The following is a 19,029-nucleotide window of genomic DNA, read 5'->3' as shown; positions in this document are numbered from 1 at the left end:
AACTTCACCTCATTACTTCTTGCTCTGAATTAGCACAAGCAGAAGAAAGGTCCTCCGCTACAGTCGTATTTCACGTTAGACAATCCTTACATCATTTATAAATCTATGTTATTATGAAGTTCCTTAGGAAATTAAAAATCTATTAGTATGAATGACAATTTATATATTAGCAGACTACAACAGCAAGTGTCTCAAATGTCAAAATTAACTAAAGAAATTGATAGCTGTTCAAAATCTAATTTGATTAGCTGATCACTAGGATTTCACATTTGCTGTCTATGGTATAATACAATTACTCAGAAGTTTAATAAGCAATCAAAAAATGCTTTTATCACCAGCAAGCTCTCATTTTAATGAGCAATGAGGCAATTGTGAGTATTTATCACTTGAAGGATTATATGCACTAAACAATCTTAAGTTTCTCAAAAGCCAAGAGGAACTTACTTCTACTGAACCAGAACCTCTGAGAAGTAGCAAACATGGGCTGCTGCGTATCTGTCTACAAGGTACCTATCCTTGGAATCATTCTTACTTAATCCTTTAATGAATAAATATTTTAAGGAATTTGGGAAAGTCAGATTTCAAGGTCATGTAGTAAATCAATTGCTGGTAATGCCAGCAACGAAAACATCCAAACACCAAACAGATGGACCCATACACATTTTTCCTGGTGAAAAGAAGCTACCTCCTTTGACAGTGACTTCAAAACTCAATTAAATCTTTTCTAACATTTTTTTCAAGAATCTGAGGAGGATGCAGTTCTGTCCATTGTTACGAGACTGACATTTCCTTCTCCCCTGATTTGCAAGGTAATGCAAGATTAGCATAGGCTACCTTTAACTTTCTGTGATTTCATTAAATCCAGCACAGTTCAAAGATCGGTGATAGCAACCAATACAAACCAAGAACTAATATCCTTTATCCTATGCTCATCCCCAAAAAGCTGTGAATTTATAACAGATTCCAAATGGAAAAAATTACCAAACTATCATTTCATTAAAACAAGCAAAATGAAGGGACACCATAAGGAAGAAAATAAAAAATAATCCAAACCCAGTGAGAAGGTCTCTGTCCCTAGAATATTAAATTTAGCCAAAAGAAGCTTATCAAAAATATACCAGGGATTTCTAGAGATAAAAACGCCTTCCAACAACATAGCTATTCTGCTGGCTTTTTAGGAACCGATTATTATTTTGTTTAAACTGACCTACTACAGAAGACACGAGGCAGGCCACGAAAAAAAAACAAGTGGAAGAAGGGACAGTGGTAGTTCCCAGTTTCTGCCCTTCTACAAACTCCTGTGAGACATGCTGATGTATCACCAGCCAAGAAATACTCCTTGATGTAAATCTTTAGAGAAGCCTTCTTGTACAAACATGTTTACACAGCATCGCGCTCTGATGACACACTCCCATACGGTGCATTTTGAGTCTTGTATTGACTTTAGCAACTTTGAAGTGAGTATCTGATCATGACTAATAGTGGACTTCCACTACCCTGGACACCGATCATCTCATTTATGTTGCTTCCATTTTAATTTAATAGAAACCAAACCATACAGATTAAAATGAGTTTCTGTTACAAATTTTACGAAAGGAACTGCAAAACTGTCTTGTTCTACATTATTGGCATCAGGATTTGGGGACAACACACCTTTGAAAGCAAAGCTCCAATGCAGTTCTTTGTGTAAACATTCTGATGGTCTTTTTAAAGGTGTCTTAATACAATCGCAGGCTGTTAGGACAATCCTGGAGAGAAGGAACCTCAGGAGGGCTGCAGTCCAACCCCAGGCTGGGCTGACCCTCTTCCTCACCTGGGCTCATCATTATTTGCACCTTGCGGTAATGGACTAACTGTCCTCACAGTTGGGCCAGATCAATGCACAGACCAGCTGTCCCGTTCACCAGGAGATGCCTTTTCCTTGCTCAGCCTCTGAACACCAACACAGCAGCAGAAACAGTTCTTGTTCTCTTGTTGCCTTTAACGCCTCTTTCAGTTCCTAACTCCAGTTGAAGATTCTGTTTCTTTTCATGATCCCTACAAGCCTGTGCAGTGTGCAAATCTTCCTTTGTATCTTGCCCCTTCCTGCCCTCATGCACTGCCTTTCAGCAGCCGAGGTCCTCCATGTACTCCTGCCTCACTAAGTGGTCTCCTGACAAGCTTGTGTCACCAGGTACAGGGATTTTTGTGGATAAAGATGCTGCCCTGAAGGGCCTGACATCTTCCCTGAATACCTGCACTTCCCACCTGCCTCTCATGGGGGACCACCTGCCACCTTCCTAAAAATCTACTCCTATCCTTCCTTCCTCCTAAAGGGATCCACCTGCGGTACCTCACAGTCCAGCCAAGGTTGTCACCAACCCCACGAGCACCACAAACTGCTATTCCTCATTAACAGGAGAGCAAGAGAACTCACTGTGCACCACATGTAGCTTGCCCATCCAGCATCATCCATCAACAAAGTGTCCCTGATAACCTCCAGAAAGCATCCTGAGAGCTTGAATCCCATCACACTGCCTCTTCAGGAGGTACCAGGGAAGCTGAAGTCCTCTATGAGAAGGAGTCTTTGATTTGGAGACTGACTCCAGTTGTTTAAAGACGGCGTAAAGATCCCATTCCTCCTCCTATATGATGGTCCGTAGCAAACTCCCATCATGTCACTCTTACTGGCTTCCAGCATGTAATGCCAGCAGCATAAAGAAGCTCAGCTACTGCCTATTAAAGGACATGTTTTGATAACCGCTTATCACACAATTAAGACTTTAAAACTTATGAAAAGTTTGTAAGAACTATGTGTGGGAAACTACCAAAGTGATAGTCCCCAGATTTCAATGGGACTTGAATATGAGTCTACATAGATCAGACACCACCACGAAGCATCAGCCACCGCATCCCAGGGTGAGGTACTTCACCACTGCTAGGAACACCACTTACCAGAGTTCTAAAATTCTGATGCAAAATAAGAATGAGATGCAATATGCAAATCAGCACTAAATGTTTAATGTGATCAGCAATTCACAATTATTTCTTAGGTATCTTTTTCTGGATCACTTTTTCCACTGCATGATCTTATGGAGAAGATAATATGAGAAGCTGCTTTTGAATAAGTTATACATTTCCCTTGCTTTACTTGAAAGTAACAATGCCACCGATATTAATATTTTTTACTCTACAAAACAGCACTAGCCTTCCAAAGAAAAAGTCCTTGACCAAAATATCAGAGGATATTAAACTGAGAAGTGATCTACTGATGCAAATCATTAAATCTATTTGCATTTGCTTACTGAACCCTAACACAGAAATTAAACTACATAGTGTGGGAAAAAGAGCTGGTTTTGCATGGTTAAAAGGAGACATCTTGGAAGATCCAAGCTCTATGTCATTAATTTTCCTTCTTCCCCTCATTAACAAGTAAAATGTTTTCACTGCTTGAAAAGTTTTAATAAATAGGAAAAAGCAGGGCAGCTGACATAAGTTTTTAATGTAATATACAAGAGCTTTTAATATTTTTACATATATTAATGTAAAAGCTAAAAATAAATGTTAAAAGGTTACATTTGTAAAGAAAGAAAAATGGCATTTACAGTTACAGGATAAGGTTTTAGAACTTAACTCTTTCTTTCCTGGCATGGTGTTCTGAAGATCGTTTGTCATTTAACTGAAAATCAATATAACTGCAAAGGTGATCCATCGCAGAAGTGGCTGTGTGTTAAGGACACAGTGCCTCCCAGCTCTGCACTCCACAACCATTTACCGTGCTTTGTCCTACCAAGATTTAAATTCTTTTTACGTAAGGAATCGAAGGCATTTTAAGAACAGCTGTAATTAGCACAAGCATCAGAAGCATGCGATCTTTCTTAGTTTTACTGCAAATGCATGAACCAAAGTAGCCAAAGCCCAGTTGCTGCAATCACACCAGAACAAACCTCTAGCTGAAGCTGGGCAAAGCCACCCAACACCAGATAAACCCAAACAATCCAGGTACTTCTCGAACACTGTACAGCGCTCCGATCATAGCATTTGCAGAGGCAAGGCTGGTCAAGTAGATATCACACGCACTTCCCAGCAAAACACTTTGTAATTCCATTTCCTTGTTTAAGGAGAGCTGCCAGAAGAGTTCGTACTATCCAGATGGGTGTCCGTACTTACATCCCATTGTCTAATCTCAAAACACCTCTGCGGCTTTAAATGCATCTAGATGTTTTTAGAGGACTAGACAATTCCATGAAGAAAGGCAAGACGAAGAGCTGCAATGTTTAAGAATACCCACTAATTCTGATACATAATAGAAACATAATTCATGTCATTATGCAGCCCATCTTCCCAGCTTTATAGCAGGATTTGCAATAGAAAAATGCTCCACTGCATTTATCTACCTGTGGCACAAGAAGTGGAAAGGTTCCATCCACAGCCTGAATTACAGAAGAGAGAGCAGAGATACACCGAGCACAGTATCTGTGGCATAGTATAGGGCAGGTGTCAGGAAAAAAAATATTTCCTGAAAAATTTCTTGAAGAGATGATGCTGCATAGACAAATTCTGATGCTCCTCTTTGGCGAAATTATTTTTCAGCACTATTACAACTCTATATCTTCTGCAGCAGAAATAAACCCATCATATTTGTGGTATTTCCAAGTGGGTGTCTGCACAAGTTATATTATCTAATACAGTTTGTTGTTATTTTTGCCATTTTAAAATATCATCACTGTAAAATGCTATCAGTGGGTTCTTATAACATTTCTTGCTTTAGAAGTCTTGGCCAACCACTGAGGTTTACACAGAGCAGTTGAGTAGTTTTTGTTCTTCTGCACACTGAGAAAAGGGCTTTTAGCATTTAGACATGGTATTGTCTATGTTAACATTAAAGCTTTTAAAACATCAGATTAGTACCATGCATAACTGCCCAACAGAAATCTGGATTTATATATATATATATATATTTCTTACATAGAGCACTCAAAGACTTCTCTAGCCAGATTTCTGGACAAAACCACATCTGAAGACTTGCAAAAAACACTCCTATTTGGAACTTGTAATACTGCCTTTGACAGATGAATAGAAATGCAGCAGTGCTGTCAGGAAAAATAACAAATCTAAAGTACAGTATTGATTACAGTAGAGCTGCTTGAGATTCACTTCAGTTTAAGTGAGAGAGGAATGTGGGTTTGCCAGTCATGCAAAATAAAGTTCACCATCCACCCCGACAGTAAAACTTATTCTGCAAACCATTTCTAAAAACATATGAAACTATATATTTGAGCTGTACTACGTGTAAAGCTTTGACCAAGTCTAAACTTTCTACATTTTTAGAGTTTATTTTAAGTTTTTGAAACACTATTTCCAATAAAAAGTTTTCTTATCCTGATGCAGCATAAACAATCTGTAGCATCTCCACAAGAAACTATGAAAAAGCCCAGGCTAGTTTATTTTTAATAAAAGGAGGACTATGCTATATAATAACTCTTCCTGCCACATCCATTGAATCTGCTGAAATAAAGATTGATGCCTGGATATTTGTAGACACTACTACCAGAGAAGGTAATATTTCTTTTTTCTTTCTTATTTTTTCTTTTAAAATATACCACCTTCCTGGGATTTTGAAGTAATTTGAAGTAACATGCACCATCCTGTTACGGCATCTGCATGTTTTGTTTTTAAGACAAGCTGCAGAAAACTCAATGAGAGTTGTGAGAGCTTAGTGCCACGAGTTAACACTTAGAAATAAAAGGCTTAGGGAAAGATATGTAAGACTGACCACCTTCTTTTGGTGACTGTTCTACACATGCACCTAAATCATGCTTGCATGTTACTCATCAATACATAAATCAAGACGGTCAGGGTTGTGACGGGTTAAAATACAAGAGAAGCAGCCCAGAGACCAGACCAACACCGAGCACATGTGGACAGCTGCACTGCCTCACATGCACAGCATTCCCACCATTTTCAAAGGAACTAAATGTCTAAAATACGCTCTCTGAGACGGACGAAGCAGTACTTTGAAGCTTTTGAGAATAAGGGATTACAGAAGCAAAGAACACGTGAAGCAGTCCAAGCCCTTCGCCTAGCTGCTACCGAAGGACTTACCACACTCTGACTCCCATAAAAAGCAGACTATCTCCAACCTAATCTGTTTATATTAACGCCTACAAAACATCCATCGAATGAACCATTTTCCAGTCACTGTAAACAGTAATTAAATACATTAAACTATACAAAAAGGAAAGTGCCATGCAAAACATACTTTGATCATTGATAAGTGCCGTCAGTGTGGATGATTATAGTATTTACAAGAGTAAGTGCTTTGTTTCAGCTGGCAGCAAAGCGATGCATCTGGACTTGCCCACAGTCAGTGTTTTAACATCTTCCCCTATGGGTGCAGTACCGAGACCTTACAGAAGACAAACACTGAAACAGTTCTGGTTAAGTAAACCAACTAGAAAAAAAATACAATTTTCCAAAAAGCGGAGAGATATTGAAGTTTTATTTAATGTTATTATTCATAAGGTCTATAAACTGCATTGTGGACCTCAGGATGACTCCATATAGAGAGTGGTCTCGGTTTTTGAAGTAACCAGAAATACGGCTTTAGTTATTCAAGAATAATGGTTGTAAATACAGTTGATCATCTGCAATGTTGGAAATGTCAGGCTCTGCCGAAGAATTGAACCCAGTGGTTTGGTTTCACCAGACAGATCACATCTTTTCTCAAGAAAGGACCCAGACTCCATAGAGTCCAGGCTATGAGTACCTTAAGTTTCAAGCAGGTTTCTAGGACACCTTTCACTGCCCTCCCTGGCTCTACATTTAAGATCATGCCAAGCCCATTAGCTTCTTTACTGCATACGCATACTTTGTCTCATTGAGGTCTTATCCTACACCATTTTAATTAGAAAATCCCTGCTGTTATACAATAATTTTAAGAATGAACTGAGCGGGGAGGAGTGGCAACCCTTCCAAGCTATATTGCCAGTAACCCTCTATTCACATAAGTCACATCAGATATTCATAGTAAACCAGAAATCTATTCAAAGCAGCTAAGCGGCGTAGTTGCATACCTACCTCCTTCAGATGTTTTTAGTACGCCCCTGAGCTCTACTAAGTTTCTTAGCCTTGGCTGATGCTTATTGGAAAAATAGGAGTGGCACTCTCCCAAATGCCTCCCACTTGTAGCATCAAAGTGAGATATCACTCCCAGTAAATTTTAAAGTATGAGGAATGAAACAGTTAGCAAAGTTGACATTTAAACCATCATCACTGGCTATGATTAAATACCTCAGAGATGAACAGAGTGGTTCACACCTCTCCAAGTTATTGTTCTAGGCTCTTATCAGACTCCCGTACACCACTGCATCCGCTGCTTTTTCACTTGAGATTTTCTTTGAATCTGTAATAGCTGGAAACCTGTTTAAACTGAGATTCTGGGGAGTCTCTGATAATGTTAAACTGGCAGAGAGAGATTGACTGAAACCCTGGCGAACTGCTTGAACTGCAGATTCACCCTTAAAAGGTTTAGGCAGATTAATAATACAAGAATGGCCAAACTGGCTTCTTGTTCCTCCTCCTCTGACCTCTCTCAGTAAGATGCAGGGAAATGTAACACTATAAAGAAAATTGCAAATAACCCGCAAGAAATACAGAGGGCAGATGGGATCACACTGCTTCCAAAAGAATTTTTCTGAAAATAACGTAAAGGTAAGTCTTGCGTATTCCTATACCACCAGGAAAATGCATATTTTGACCATTCAAGCAATGGTAAAGCAAGTCAACCTGCCCAACCTGACTTCTCAGAAACGTGTATGAAACGCCGAAACCTTCTCTGCAGCCTCTCAGATTCAAATTCACACCCGTATCAGCACCCAAGTCCATGGAGAAGAAGCAGCCACCTTCATATGTTGTCTCCTGCAAAAAAAGGGAGCTTGGGTTCCTCAGTGGAGCTCAAGCCAGCCGTGCACCTTGTCAGTTCCTAACCTGAAGGAGCAGAAGCCCAGCACTGAGAGGGTGGCTGTCTTCAAATCATCCACATCCTGCTTCAGCGCTGGACCTGTGCAAGGACGGCAGCGACAGACTGCAGTCAGCTCAGCCAAGCTTTTAAGTGGAAAAACTCAACAACTTCTAATGGCTGTTTCCTTACGTCCCATGGTGGGTGTCTACTTAGCATAACCTGAGGTCCATGCTCACTATTCATAAAAGGCAAATTTAACTTTCATTTCACATGCACACTCATTAGTACGTAGGAGTACATCGCACTATTCATGACTCCATGCTCAGCAGGACAAGATCTTCCAACTACACACTGGAAGCCGTTTCAGTGTACCTCAAGGCATGTTATGATACTGCCTTTTATTTTACTAAAATCCTCCAGTTGCTCCCGTATTTCCTTGCATCAGCACGTGTAGGCTAGGGAACTCTTGCTACATGTTGACCATAAAGAGAACTGGAAACTCTGGGGCAATTCTCCCGAGGAAACGTGGAAATTCCTGAACGAATCTGGATTTTTGCAACACAGGGAAAAACTGCTCCCTGCCTGCCATCCCGAGTGCCAAGTCAACATCCCATGTTTCTGACGTATCTTCTGCTGTAAATATTTAGCACAGGAAAATACAAGCGTGGTTTCTGTTCCTGTTAACAGAAGTCACAAGAGCAACTCCCTGCTCACCAAGCAGATAATTTACCCCTCCAGCTCAGGAGTAAGGACAAGGCTTCTCATCCCTGGGTGGAAACACTGCAGGGGACAGCAGAATAACAAAGGAAACTAATTCTAAAACTTCAAAGCTGTGAAGACAGCCTGTGAGCCCAACATGTGCACCTCTTTATGATACTGTACATAGGTTAAAGCTGCTGTAGCATCCATCATACAGCACACGGGTATCAAAAATGAAGAATCTGATTATTCCAGAGCTATTCTGATGCTAAGATCATCTCTGCTGGCTCTATCTTCAGCACTTTACCAAATGACGATGCCAATTTGAAAAATAAATGAACAAGACAACCCACAATTTGAATCCTAAAATAGAAGCAAGTGATTTCAAGTTATTGTTTTAAGTTAGGCAACTGCTAGCTTGCACTTAAGATTGGAAAATGGTTAGAAACAATTTTAGTCGGCATTCAGTAAATTAAAACTGTCACAATCATATTTAGCTGAAAGTTTTAATGCATACAGAAGAAATTTCATAAGCTTGAATAAAAATTCCTGCTCCCCCAACAGAAACCATTATGCTGTGATGTGCCTTGACTTTTAAACTCCGCCAGCTTCACAAGGACCAGAATAACCTTCTGTTATTACAATTAGTTTCATCTCATTAATAGATCAATTTCTTTCAAGCATACTGAAAACCAAATTTTACTTTGTTGCTTCTCTTTCTAGGCTACATTATAGTCTGTGTTCTTAAGTTTTAAGGAGAGCCATCACAGAATAGGTTGTAATCTCAGGTGATTAATTGCACAGCATTTTACAAGCTGTAAAATAGAGGAAGATCTCCACGAACCGATTATGCAATTAACTAGGCACTCTTATCAGATATTTCTACAACTAGCAGGTTTGTCTGGCGGACTGCACGCCTTAAGTATTTATACATTTCAAAGGTTTAGTTATTTTTGTTGTTAAAAACCTCTAAAATCTATATTGATTGTTACATGCAATTCTACATGAAAAATCCCAAGCACTGTGGAGCAGAATACCAGTATTTATGACCAGACTTGCGCTCATTATGGTTCTCTCTGACAGAGGTCCATTAAAATCAATTTTTATGTTTCTTATGTTTTTTTTTTTCCTACCCAACATTCTTACCACAATGTTTATTAGCCAGTTAGGAGAAACACTGGGCACTGTTTTGTTTTTATTTTATTCTGTCGAAAATAATGAGGCCAGATTTAACAACTATTCACTAGCGATGAGTAGAAGAGATTAAATGTTATACTTCAGCACAAACATTTACAGATGGCTTTAAAATTTTTAGAACTTTATAATCGGTAGAGAAAAAAGGAAGTCTCACGTTCCACCTCTTTTTCAGATTTAAATTCTTAAAGTAATTGTAATAATGCTTACCATTAATTTCTGAACCACTCCTGAGGAATATTCCATCTGTAATATAATGATTCTTGCATATAAATCATGCAACCTACTAAGTTAAGAGTAATCAAGATGCCACTAAGGCCTCAACCCTTCTGGGAAGCTGAGAAATCAAGTCAGCCCACCACTGAGAAAACTGAAAGATCAAGATCAGACAAAAATTGAAGAATGAGGAAAAGGATCTAGATTGCCTGATATCTGCCTGAAGAACAAGATCAGAAGAACCTTCTTCAACCAGCCAACCTTGCCATGTTACACTTGAGCAAATGGCAGCTCCCATGAACAAAGACAGCAGCATCTGTCCTTACAAACACGACAGACCTTGCCTAGCAGCGAGGCTCCCTTGAGGAGGGGAATGATTCACCATTTGTCAGTAACAGCACCTTTCATCTGTGCAGGCAGAGACGAGAAATAAAGTACTTGGAGCTTTTGGAGACACGTGTAATTTCCTGGAAAAAGTCCGTGTGCCTGCAAGATTGATTTCTGTCCTAGAAGCTTTGTTCAAGAAGAGAACGCAACCCATCACATGAAATATTTGAAACCTCAACGCTATATAAAGAAGTCAAAAATAGGCTTTTGCTCTTACCCCTCCAAAGAAAACAACACAAACACAACCAATATAACAGTACCTCCCAACCACCTTCTTTGCCTCTACTAAGCGTGTGTAATTATTTTCTTCCAATAATCTGCCATTTCACTTTAAACCTGTGTTTTTCGGTACCCGCAACTTCACAATTGTTTTTTGACTTCAGCTTTTATCATCATGCAATTCACTTTGTCTAGTGTTATACAGAAGAACATAATTTCTTATATTCATCACCTGAGAGCCCACAGACCTTCTTCCTACTGTTCTTCCACCCACTCACTTGCATCTTCTCTTCTCAAGGGTGAAGAGTCCTTGCCTGCTTAGTTGTCCTTCAGGCAGATGTTGCTCTGCAGCAAAGGCAAACTTTGTCTTTATCCTAAATACCGCTTTATTTCCATTCCTCAGCAGCAGAAATCCAATACTAAAATCAGCGTATGAAGAAACGGAAGTACTAATTTCCATATCACTGGAGTTGGCAAAACTGCCATATCCAAAAGTTCTGAGGGTTTTTGTATTAGAGGCAAAACCATATTGCAACCAGAATACACATTATGCTTCATATTCCTGATTAATTTTATGCACATTTAAGTCACAACGATAATAAAACACAAAAAAAGAAAAGGGGAAACCCCGTATATCAATGGAGAATTTCAGAAGTAAAAAGCAGAGGAGAAGAGGACAATGTAGAGAGAAAGAAGGCAAACCTGTTTAAGTCTTGTCACAACAAGGTCTGCTGCTACGGACTGTGGCAAAGGCTGCAATTTTTTTACCAACAACAGTTGAAGAGATCAAACTTAAATAAATTGTATTATTAACTTTCTTTTGGTAGAGGAATTCAGCATCCAGTAATTTTGAAAGAATTTAGTGTTCCTTCTAAAAATATCTCTGAACATTTCCCTACAAATAAAGAAAAAAGCACAGACCAAAGACCTGAACAGGACACATACACATTAGCAGAATGACACATTCAACAGTAAAATGTACCACTACTATGTCAATCAGTCTTGTATATGGAGATATCACCTCCATTGCCATGTGTATCATCTGTTCTGAACTCCAGAAGACAGTACAGATATGCAGAACAAACCAAGGCTCTCAGAAATAGTACCACTAATTAAAACAACTACCGAATCCTAGTTCTGCTGGTTGGAACATTTATACCTAGATACAAGTCTGCAAAATCTGCAAAGTATGCAAGGAGGTCTGACTCCTCAGTGAGAGATTTACATGTGTGTCCAAAATTAGGAGGTACTTTCAAAATCTAGAGTAAAAATGCTTTTATTTTAGAACATTTCTTTGTTGATATTATAGATGCAGCAGAGAAAAATGCATGTTAGAGCTGCCACTTCTCAAAGGAACAAAAGAATCTGCTTCAGCCTCTCATAGGAGCCAGCACTGTGTTCCCAGCGTGGCTAGTAAGAACTAGTGCACATAGTTGTGTCTTAGATCCTTTGGACAATCTCTTTCCTCCACCACATACACAGACAGGATCAACAGGACAAGAACTTACCCACTTGGCAGCACGCTCATTTTTGGAAGTTTTATTTCATGCAAGCCTGTTTCACACCCAGATATCTCGAGTTTTCCCACGGGGCTAAGCAGCACCACGTGTTTCTCTCCGCATTGAAATTCTCCCTCTTTGAAAGTCACCTGTTCATAAAAGAAAACCTCCTCTTTAATTGCATGCATTTTTACCAATAAACATTCATGTCAAGGTATTTTGAGCAGTTATCAAAAGTAATTTTTTTTAAAAAGCAAGAAAACAGCATACTTATATTTTAAATTTCCTCCGCTATGCCTTTTACTTTCAAAACTCCAACTTTAAACGATCCGCCCTAAGAAGTCAGCATCGAAAATCAAAATCTCAAAAAACATGTTAACAAGCAGAACAGTGAACTTCAGAAAATCTCAAGTAACAGCAGTTACATGGTTGGTTTATCAGCTAACATGCGATGTGTTTTGACACTGATTTTAAAAGGATTATTGTGACAACAAAGTCTATTCACTGGTTTACAGCAGCAGTGTTATGCAAATAACTGCTGGAACACAAATAGAATATGTCTGCTGGAAAAAATATATGAAAAAAATCAATCATTCCTTAGTAAAACAAACATTTTTTATTCGTATTGTTACTAGCCTGGTTTTACGATTACTGATAGGATGTAGTTGGAAACAGATGCCAAGCATTTCTCAGTATTGTACAAGACCAACAATAACATACTTGTCAAATTCATCTTGGCTGAAAACCAAAGTGACTCAGTAGATGTTTGAGTTCTGTTTAGTTTGGTTTGTACAATCATTAGGACAGAAATAGGACAGAACAGCACAAGTATCAAGACCCTAACAAGGTTTCTTGTTTTTCAATGCCGCTCAGACCATAGAGCTAACTTGCAGTTTGCCTTACACCTGAAAAATTTGCTTGTTCGTGCAAACTGCAAAATCACCAGTCCCCACAGACAACTATGTAAACTTATTTTCCCCAGTATTTACCTCAATTTACAATCTACCCCAAAGTGCTCCCAAGTCCACCTCACCTATAACACCTATGGCCACCGACAGCGAGGAGCAGAATGTGCAAGCCTGATGACCTACAGGGTGAAATGCAGAAGTAACAAAGAATCTGGAAAACTGATTAAAGAGCACCGTGACAAGACTAGGAGTGCAGCAGAAGACAGGAAAATCTATGCCTGAGAGCTTATGGCTGGTGACTTCTTGTAGCTTCTTTTTAATCTCCACTATGCTACGTAAGCAAGTCACACGTGCAAGTAATACAATCAGCATGAAGAGCAGAAAAAAAATAATCAAATAAACAGTTTTGCCTAGGAGGGCAAAAGTAAATTCAAACCTCTGAATTTTGGGAGGCACTTACACAATTCCTCAGTTACAGACCTGCAGCAACCAGTTCAAATTTACTCAGAGAAGTCCTGCACAGTGCACCAGGCTTGAAGAACTGCAGGTTCCTAGTGGTTTATTTAGTTTGACTGTAATCCAAATCAGCTTTTTGCTAAATAATCAAACGTTTACTGGTATTACAAAGAAACTCTCCTTTTACTCAACTTCTTCCTCATTCCTTCTGCCTCCTCAAGGAGAGGACATGGGTGAACTTTTTTTTTTGGAGCAGCACCTCACTGCCACGTCGTAGTGAAAATGCAACATAGAAGTTTACATATGGGGAAAAACAGTATACATTCTTCATGTTTATTTGTGTGACAGCCCTAAACTAGATGCACTGAACCTCATACCACGTAGTCCATGAATATAACAACTTAGTGATAGGAGGACAGCTTTTTTCATTATAACAAAACACAGGATGCAGTGAGTAACAGAAAACTATAAATAATGCTATGAGATCACACCAAGTCGAACTAAGCTTTATAGATGAAAACCTTGAGTGACTACAACTAGTAATTTTGTTTATCATATGCATTGGACAGCAATATTTAGAAGGTTTATTTTTGTAGAAGAATGAAACTATATGACATATATCCAAATACACATGCGACTGGGTTGGGAGCCTCCAAGATGAAGGTCCTTGTACAATGCACAGCATCCTCTGCCCAGATACTAGTATGCCCTTCACTGCTTATACACAGCTACTTAGATAAGCCAGGGAAGATGGAAGGAACAATATTCTCCTGCAGGATGGGCTATTTTAAAATAAAGTGAAATTTTATTAAAGATTTAAATTGCAACAGTTTTCAGATGCAAAGAAACTGCCTTTAAACTTGGCCAGCTGGAAGTATTAAAAGCTTACACATGATTTACTGCAGAGCGGTGGGTACTAAAAACTTGCTTCTGCCCACATCCTTCCAATACAGGCACAACTTGCTCAACAACATCATACCCACTGTGCCTTTGCTGAATTTCTTAGAACTAGAAATGAATGGCAGCTTAAAGCAAAAATCTAATAAATCCAAATAAACTACCTTTTGCCTTTATCCTCTACTGCACTAATGTCCACTTTCACTCCTTCCACTGTAAAACATACGAATATGTGTCAAAATCTCTCATGATTTTGAAGACTATTATGTAGAAAATTTAGGACTTTTAGAAAAGAAAATTCTGCCATCCTCTGGAGTCTTGCTACAGAAATAAAAATGTAGGTGCAGTGTCTATTCTATCTCACTAGAATGCTAAATGCTCTATAGAACACTGGAAGACTGTTAGCCAACGGAATTAAGTCATTTTTGTCATTAATAACAGATGGGTATCAAAAGGTTTTCACAGAAGATGATTTATCAGTAAGAATATTAGGATGATTTATGAGTTAATGTCTTATACAGAGAAGCCTCATTTTCCAGGTGTGCTCCCGTGACTTTGCAACAGCACATGCCTCAGAAGCACCACGCTCCTCCAAAGGGCGAAGGTCCCCTAAATTACACGTCAACTCCACAGAACACCACTAAAAAAACAGAGATGTGCCACTCAAATTGCTTTCCTAGGGTTCAGATGCTAAGGATGCAGAACAGCACTGCGTTTTATCTCCTAAACGAGGTGCTATGAACCCAAAAGCCAGCATTAGCTTGATGACTTGCATATAGGGATCTTAACCTCGTACGCTTTGCAGTGTAACTCAGTTTAACAGCCTTGCTGTAGCCAAGGTTTTCAGCACTAAAACATAGCTTCCATTTGATTAAATACAAATTTTACTTAAATTTGCATTAATGGTCTTTCACATTATAGTAAATAATTTGAAATTATTTTCTATGTTCTACAGCTCCTACCCCCAGTTTCCACTGCAGTTTGGTCTGAGACCCAATTCACATCCAATTCACATCCATAATGGGGAATGGATAAATAAAAAAATGCAGGGAAACCTCAAGGACTAACAAGGTTCAAGAAGTCCATAGACAAGTGTTTCCATGCTTCATATTCTCCCAATAGGTTTGGATTTCCCAGAGAACAAGTCAAGGAAGCAAACCTCAGGGCATTTCCTGCGCTTCAGCTCCACGGACCAAATCCCTGATACTGACCTGAAGGGGAAACAGAATGCAAAATATCTTCATGAATATTCCTTTCCAACTTTTCCTGTGTCCACCTCTTAAAGATCTCACCGGGCTTAGGTACAGTATTAAAACACCAGATATTGCAGATTTCCACTGGAAAAAATGGAACAGTACTGCCTATGGACGGGTTTGTACCCACCACAAGTGCTCAGCCATCAGGATATCAGAAATTGTCTTAAAACAAGTTCTGTCTTAAGGCTATGGTCAGAGACCAAAAATGTCGCCTTTTCACACATTTTCCCTTAAGTATTACCGAGCACATGAATCCTTCCCATCAGGAAGAAGCCAGAGCCCTATCCCTGATGGATCTCCCTCTACAGCTTTTTCTATTTCCTTCATGCTGCTTAACAACAATATAAACCTACCACGCCACATCAAAATATTAATGATAATCCCTTCTGCCCCAACCTGCAACGGATTTAACAGGGTATTTCCATGAGGCTAGAGCATGTTGCTAAACTTCAAATGGAAGTCCTCGTCATTTTTTCACTTGAATCTTTCTGAGAATCAAGGCAAAAGTAACATAGTCAACTGCTAAACCTAAACAAATGTGTCCTCACATACACTGCAATTTTATGTTTTTAAACCAAAAGGTACATTAATCAGTGAGATGTCCCAGTTGCCTCCAAAAAATGGATCTCTTCATCCTTTCAGATTAACAGCAAGTGTTAATTGCTGAGCTACCCGATAATGTAAATAAAACCAACAGGATGAAATTGAGTTACAATTCTTCCCTCTATTTCACTTGCCATCTCTCAAACCCAGAACTGCTGATATATCTACCATTTCTAGACTAGCCACCACTGCACATTTGAAAACTCTCTGCTGAATTCTTCCACACCACAAAAATTACCATTATTTAAAAATAAAGAACCTATCCAGATGCCATACTAGGTTTCTCACGTAACCTTGCTCCAACGTTGGGGTAGGATATAACTACTTCAACTTCATAATTGTCTAGCTTCTAGCAAACTTACTAGCTTCAACAACATAACTGGCTGCGCCTATTGTCTGAGAGGATCCCAAATAGCTCTATACTCATTTGTAGCCCAAATCATAGGGATCTGTAGCTGTGAAAACTGAGTTTCTTGACTTATTTAACCAGTAAGATCACAATTCCAGGGCAGTTCCACTTGGAGAGTGCTGAGGCTAGCCCATCCCACTAAAGGTCTGACAAAGTAACAATTATTCCATTTACTTCCTATTCTTAATAAATATACCCAAAAGACTCATCACTTCAGTGTTCTGAAATACTTGCAGTAAGACGATAACACATAAGCTATAATTCTTAAGCACCTGTCCTGTTTCTAGTGATAACATATAATATCAGAGACTTGCCAAAAAGCAATACCAGGAATTTTTTGAGTTTGAGAGGATGATCAATAAATGCCAGGAAAGTTGCTTCTTCATCCTAATTACAGGAAAGAAATACAAGTCCAGAACCCTTTAAGTGTCCTTCTTTTGAGTATCACAGTGTTCTCAAGCCTGCTTGTTATTGATTCAAGTTTTGAATTAAAACTCAATGAAAGCTTGAAATATTGGATTTACATTTAAGGGGAATACTTCACAGGTACCTGGACTGGTTTCACAATTTGCTACTTGATTTCAGTCATCTTGCTACAGTCCTGATCCAGGAAGTTTACATCTTTCTTATAATAAAACCCTTATCAAATCACATCAGCGGTATTTGTCAAGGCAAAACCAAGTAGGAACCATCATAAGAAATAAGAAGTTAGACATGTCTGTCTCCATCATTATCAACTCCACCACAGCAAGGTCAGCAGAACAGATGAGAGCTGACTGTTTACCAACACCCCATCTGTTCTGAAGTGTAAAGGTCAGTGTATCACTCGTACTACAGCATCAGCGAGCACTGCAATTAGGGCCACTAATGGTTGCCACTGCAATTACACCCTTAACTGGAGTTCTCGAAATGGTACTATTGTCGTTCCATACTGAGATAACTTAAGAAAAAAAGCCAGTCATTTACATCTCCTGTTACCACTGCAAAAACAACGCCATGAAATTATAATTCGGAAACACAATCCCTAATGCTGTTTGTAAAAATCTTTAATTGCAGAAAGCATGAGACGAATAACGAGGTTGACCAGAGCTCCCGTTTTGGCACAAGTGCTGGTGAGTCTACACATGCCAGTGGTCCACTCACTCAAGGTTTTCATTGAATTATAGTTCTCTCAATGTCTCCTTAATAGTTTAAAACTTCCTGTATTTGTTTTACTGATTTCTGCACGTTTAGTTAAAAGGAAACAATCCATTGTACGTTAAGAATATGGGAAAAGATATTAATAGTAAAGGTAATGCTTTTGTGCACATATACTTCAGTGTAGAGGGTAATTTTCCAACCTTCTGCAGATAGTTTTAGATGAGAAAGCCATTATCTCACACTCAAGTGTTTTAAAGCAGCAAAAATGTAAGAACTGAAAAAACACAGGATGCGTGCAATCAAAACACAAGTCTAAAAGTCTACTCCAGTTCAAACCTTGATTAATCATCTATATTTTCACCTTCCAAATGAACAGTGGCTGCTACTGTTCCAAAAGGGAAAAAAAAAAAAAAGAATGTATGTACTACGAATAATTTCAGTGTTGGGGCAAAAGAAGAAAATAAGTATACAGAAGTTTCATATCCAGAAAGAATTTAGTGTACTGGAATAAAAATCATACAGAATAAAAAGCATTTAATTCTTAGTCTTTTTGCTTATTATGAAATGTTTGATTTCTTTCAAAGAGAAAACACAAACTTTTCCGAAAGCTGTTTCCTACTCTTGAGAAAAAAAATGAATCCAAAAATTTCCAACTAAATATAGTGGAGTGAACTCTAAAGCTGTAGGGATGCTGTGATTCAAATGTGTACCTGCAGGTTTGACATCTAATTGGACTGCTGAAGCTGTGAGAAAGCCGTCCTGGAACCCAGGGCAGAGCTTCTCCTTGTCTAGCAAAGCAGGAGAAGACTGCTGCTGCCCTCTGCAACCCACACTCACAGCGTAGTCCTACCAGCATCACTCATTACTTAATGAAGAAATGACTTCTGAACAAGATAACACACATTTCCTCTACCATTACGCTTGTACATCACATATAGCATCCTTCAAACATATGGAAGCCTGGTAGTCCAAGAAAAGCTGAGTGCCACATCATTTTTTTAATTTAGATAACAGTTACATTTTGAGGAAGAAAAAAGTTGTTGCATTCCTTGCTTAAATTCAAGAAGTCCTGAAACAAAACAACCATCATGGGAGCTAACTGGATTTAATTCTATCAATATAATCTGCAAAGCAACATTTAAAAATTACTTGTGATGTTTTAAAATACAAGTCCTTTATATACTGCATCAGGTTCTTGCGTACT

The 19,029-nt window shown here is 38.8% G+C and overlaps 1 protein-coding gene across 6 annotated transcripts in view; it reads right to left on the bottom strand.

The window, feature by feature from the left end:
• The window catches only part of MGMT (O-6-methylguanine-DNA methyltransferase), a 171,917-nt gene that overhangs the window by 135,767 nt on the left and 17,121 nt on the right, over positions 1-19,029 (bottom strand). For 5 of the 6 annotated variants that reach the window (XM_054071986.1, XM_054071984.1, XM_054071985.1 and 2 more), the window contains one exon: positions 12,166-12,305. The exons of the other annotated variant lie outside the window; for it this stretch is intronic. In XM_054071986.1, coding sequence (XP_053927961.1) covers positions 12,166-12,305 — 140 coding nt within the window. The remainder of the gene's footprint in view (positions 1-12,165; positions 12,306-19,029) is intronic. 6 annotated transcript variants of the gene reach the window in all.

Source organism: Cuculus canorus, chromosome 7 (assembly GCF_017976375.1).
Source record: "Cuculus canorus isolate bCucCan1 chromosome 7, bCucCan1.pri, whole genome shotgun sequence".
Lineage (NCBI taxonomy): Eukaryota > Metazoa > Chordata > Aves > Cuculiformes > Cuculidae > Cuculus > Cuculus canorus.
This window is presented reverse-complemented; position numbering and strand designations above follow the sequence as displayed.